This window comes from Pyrus communis, chromosome 5 (assembly GCF_963583255.1).
Source record: "Pyrus communis chromosome 5, drPyrComm1.1, whole genome shotgun sequence".
Lineage (NCBI taxonomy): Eukaryota > Viridiplantae > Streptophyta > Magnoliopsida > Rosales > Rosaceae > Pyrus > Pyrus communis.
Genome location: NC_084807.1, coordinates 28708414 through 28713588, shown reverse-complemented (window position 1 = coordinate 28713588; position 5175 = coordinate 28708414). Strand labels below are relative to the sequence as shown.

The following is a 5175-nucleotide window of genomic DNA, read 5'->3' as shown; positions in this document are numbered from 1 at the left end:
AATTTAAGATTTATTGGTTAAAACATCTAGAATACTGAGTACTTTGGAGCACTTAAAATTTTTTGCATGTAGATATATATACACCAAGAAGCGATGTCTCTGTTCTTAGTCTATTTAATTATAACTTTAAAGGAAAATTGGGTGTGTGTGAGAATCTTTAAAGATGTAGTTGAAATATTTGTGGTTCAAATTCAACACTTTATGGATTTTTATTGCAAACTAAATGATGTGTCACCAATGAAAATAAGCACGTCTATCAATACTTAAGTAATAAACTAATCAACTTCCATGTCTTTTAGTTTTTAAAATTCAGTCTTCCTAAAATTACCCAAAAACTTAAAATGCTCGTCTAAATGAAGCACTAATTAGTCCAGACCAACTGCATGTTAATAAATAGAACTTTGATTTGCTTACGAAAAGGGATTTTCTAAATCGACTAGCCTTCATGCACGCGCTCACGCACGTGCATAAGGTATTTTTTGAATCACGGTGTGCTACGCGTAACTTACACGTTTTAAATGTATTTATAGGTGTAAATTGACAAAAGGAAATCAAATATTTGAAATAAATGAATGATCTTAGATCATACTAGAAGAAACCCGTCATAAACCAATTAAAGCAGCTAAATCCACATAATAAAATCGATCTCTATTGAATTTACTTTAAGAATAGAGAAAATAATATTTAATAAACAATTAATTGAATCACATTATTGCTAGCTCATTATGAGGCTAAACCCATCTCATCCCCCTATGTGTAGATAATATCGTTTGTTTACAAAAAAAAAACAATAATTTGACAACTAATTTAATCACATTATTATCTGCGTGCGAAAGATATTTTTTATAACCGCTATTACATGCCTTTTAAGATGTTTTGAACGTGTTTAAAAATAGAGAAAGTAATATTTAATGAACAACTGAGTGAATCACATTATTGCCCTATTATGAGGTACTAATTATTAAAAAAAAAACACTATTAACATGACGAAAATACCCCTACCACATTTGATGCATTATTTTTGGTTGCTTTTGAAAGTTTTTTTGTTTAAAGGGCATTTCTGTCTATTTATTTTCTGTGAAGCTTACACCAAAACACTGTTCATTGGACCCTTGACTTTATATATAAGATAACATCATCATCTGCATGAAACAACTAGCTATTTGATGCAGAGAATGCTACCAAACTTCGGTTTCCGCCACTCGAATCTGCTCTCTCTCTACTTGATCCACATTGTAAACTGAAAGCCTCCCAAACTTAGCCATTCAGGCATCGTTGCTGTAATCTTCCATGTAGCTAAACTTTCTCTCTCTCTCTCTCTCTCACACACACACACATACACACACACAATTTCTTTTTACTGTAAAGCTAGCATGGAATACTGATCATCACGGTGTATCATAAACTCGATTCAGTAGTTATGGCTTGTGGAAGACAAGCTTTAGATGTGGAGAACCAGGCAAGGTTAGCACTTCTTTACATTAAGACTGCAATTTTTTGTCTCTAATTTTTTCAGATACAACTTTGTATCAAACACTGGGACTTCTATATGTACTGGCTTTGGCCAAATACTTCATCCATTGTATGGCTGTAACTTGTGATTATAATCAAAAGAAAGTTGAGGTTCCATTATAAAACCAATTAACAATATAAGGAGTAGCCCAACTTACTCATAAGCCCATGTAAGGTTTCTCCTCTCATTATTATGGGGTTCATTCTCAACACACCTCTTCACGTGTAGCGACTTTTCAATCCTAACACGTGACAACACAACGGGGTGACGTGTAGTGCATGTAGCCGTTTTGCTTCACATGTGAAAACACGCCTCCTTACGCTTTCAAATGCCGAGCATTTAGTTTTCTTCATTTCATTTGTCTGCCTGTTTTTTTCTCATGAACACTCATATGCATATTCTTCTACACTACACGGCCCTTATGTATGCTTCACGCTAAAGAATGCTCATAGTAGCTTACATACAATCCACTAGTTTATGTATACCTCATAAACTCTATCTCCGACCAGCACTTTGCTGGATCTTTTTGTGTTTCTTCATGATTCTGATGAGTGCAATTTGTTCTTTTTCTGTTGTTTCAAGATCTGTTACAGGACAGCGCAAACCAGCGATTACAATGGCATTAGATGCCCTAATAAAGGGAATGCGGGATGAACAAGGGAACTTACTTCCCAAGTGGAGTATGATATTTGTTATGTCATGTGTGTTTGCCGTCTCACTAGATCCTCTATTCTTTTACATTTTAATCATTGATCAAGATAACAAGTGTCTTCAAATGGACAAAAAGCTAAGAACTATTGTTCTTGTGTTGCGATCACTCACGGATACCATTTTCGCTGTGCCCTTTATATATAAAATTTACAATGGTGTTAAAGTTGAAATGCACAAAAATTTGAGGACTAATGTGGCTGCAAATACCACGAGAAATTTGTTTCGGGAATCAAAAAGAGAAGTGTTGATTGAAGGTGGCAAGAAAATTACTCAGAAGATGTCGTGGTTGTCTTTCTCCATCATAAATGATTTTCTAGCTCTTCTTCCCGTCCCACAAGTAAGAGAAATTAAACTTGTTTTTTTTTTTGTGCAACTATTCTTAACTAGCTAGCTGTAATTAGTGGATTTTTCTAAAACCTTTTTATTTCTCTTCTCTAGCTGCTAATATTAGTTGCTTTTTACAATATGAGAGGCGCTGGATATGTGGAACATAAAAAGGTTCTTAATATCTTCCTTCTTGGTCAATATCTACCAAGGATATATCGAATTCACTGGTCGTCCAATGAACTTCGAAGGACTGCTGGAATATGGGTTAAAGGTCTATTCAATTTTTTTCTCTACATTCTTGCCAGTCACGTAAGTTTCACTTCGATTGTCATTTCATTAATATATATTCTGTATTCACTTTTGTTGGATGAAGCTTTCTTTTAGAAACCTTAGACTTTGTTTGTACGTTTCGGATTATATGTACCATCAAACTTACTTTCGTCATCAATTATTACAAGACAACTTTTTGTTTGTTCGATTTTGTTAACGTCGGCTTAGTCATAATTTTTCCATAATGCATTGTATATTCCTTAATTGATAAATCATTTGATTATGAATTTGTTACTTTTGTAGATACTTGGAGCTTTTTGGTATTTCTTTTCTATTGAACGAGAGACATCATGTTGGCACAATGCCTGTGCAAAACATAGTCCAGATCCTATAGGATGTACGAATACTTTCTATTGTGGGCGTCGAACTACTACTTCGAGAAATATAACATTTCTAAACGAGCATTGCCCGTTAGATACTCCAGATGGTGCCTTACCACTATCTAATTTTGGAATATTTCTCGATTCCCTTAAGAATCATAACTCAGAGCATACAAAGTTCGGAGAGAAGTTCTTTTACTCTTTCTGGTGGGGCTTGCGAAATCTAAGGTTAAAAGTATATCCACTGACAATAAACAATTTTAAGAGAATTAGTAACGAATAAATTTTTTGGGGTTATCTAATTCCGCAGCATTGTCTAATATGATGTCATGTACCTATAATGTTTTGCAGTAATTTTGGGACGAATCTGACAACAACTACTAATGTGTGGGAAAACTTATTTGCAATTCTCATTTCCATCATTGGCTTGTTACTGTTTTTATATCTCATCGGCATGTACAGGTTGGTACATTCAAAATCTCACTATATAACAGTTTTATTTTTCAATTGTTATTCTTCAGCGCCTCTATCGTGTACAATTATTTGTGAATGGATTTGAAATTATATAAGATACCTAAGTCCTTCGGTGAAAATACCTTTCTGGTATGTAGCTAGCTAGGACATAGGAGATCATTGATCGAGCTTCTTAATGAATTCTACTTGTGGTGAGACAGACTTTAATACAGTTGGAAGCTGAAAAATCAGAAGAGATAAGACAGAAGATTGAGGTGAAGCAGCTGGGCGTAAACCAGTGGATAGCCGAAAATAAATTCCCTGATGATATCAAGAAATCAATCAATCATAGCATAGAGCAAGCATTGAAAAAAGACAAAGATGCTGATGTCCAGAACCCATTCCTTATTCTTCCCTGGAAAACCAAAAGATCTGTAAAACGTCATCTTCTCATGGATGCACTTAGAACAGTATGTTCTTCAAAACTCGATTTCTCTCCATCTATTTATTCAATTGCATCCAATTTCGCTGCAATGTTGTTCTGATGAAATTTGTGCGGCATTTGTGTAGGTAAAAAAGCCTAAATACATGGATGAATATATGTTGACGTTGATGTGCGAATATCTGAAGTCAGTGACATACATTGAGAACACCTTCGTTTTTCGAACAGGAGATCCACTCGATTGTATGCTATTCATTATCAAAGGGACAATGTGGACCTACACATCAAGTGATAGTCAAGTTGGGCAAGGAATCTCATCAATGGCCACCAAGCACCTCGGGAAAGGTCACTTTTACGGGGAAGAGCTTCTTGATTGGGCATCAGACAGTTTCGCCAAAGTTCCAGTCTCCAGCAAACATGTCAAAACTCAAACAAAAGTAGAAGCATTTGTGCTCATGGCCAAGGACTTGGCAACAGTAGTCTCCAGATGCGAGTTGGCACGTCATACTGTTCGTCGTTTCATTACCAAAACGCAACGACGTCCTCCCCACTCCCCGGCTGAAATAGGGGGTGACAAGATCTTGCCATCTACAGCAGGCAATTAGTATCTTCATAAACATCAAAGTCGAGACGCTCTATTTATGGCCAAGAGTTCCATGAACAACCTAGCTGAGTACATTTTGTATAAGCTCTGGCCTCAAAATAATATTTTTATTGGTTGATAATTAGCCGTACGTTTCAATAATTAAGCAGTGGTAGCCACAATACCATTTCTGTCTTGGATATGTTTATGTTGGTCATGTTCTGCAAAATTTGCAGTTACAAGGTTTTATAGAAATTGAAGAGATGAAAAAAATAAAAAAGAAATTGATTAGCCTGACACACTCAAATAAGAAACTAGCATATCTAAGGTAATGTGGAGCGAATACCACCCGACCGTAGTACTACGTAGCCCCATGACCTTAGTGTAGATACTATCGTTTGTTAAAAGAAATAAAAAATAAATAAAAGGAAGGTTAGGGGAATATTTGGAAAAGACTTGGACAAGTTCTTTGTCGATATCTATGTGCAAACAATGT

General features: G+C 35.4%; 1 protein-coding gene across 1 annotated transcript; it reads left to right on the top strand.

Moving 5' to 3' along the window:
* The first annotated feature begins 1396 nt into the window (after positions 1 to 1396).
* On the top strand, positions 1397 to 4872 carry LOC137733145 (cyclic nucleotide-gated ion channel 1-like). The gene is made up of 7 exons (XM_068472305.1): positions 1397 to 1464; positions 2096 to 2561; positions 2663 to 2860; positions 3125 to 3429; positions 3553 to 3663; positions 3872 to 4124; positions 4225 to 4872. Exons 1-7 carry the CDS (start codon positions 1421 to 1423, stop codon positions 4699 to 4701), a joined length of 1854 nt encoding a protein of 617 aa, XP_068328406.1. The 5' UTR covers positions 1397 to 1420; the 3' UTR covers positions 4702 to 4872.
* The last annotated feature ends 303 nt before the right edge of the window (positions 4873 to 5175 follow it).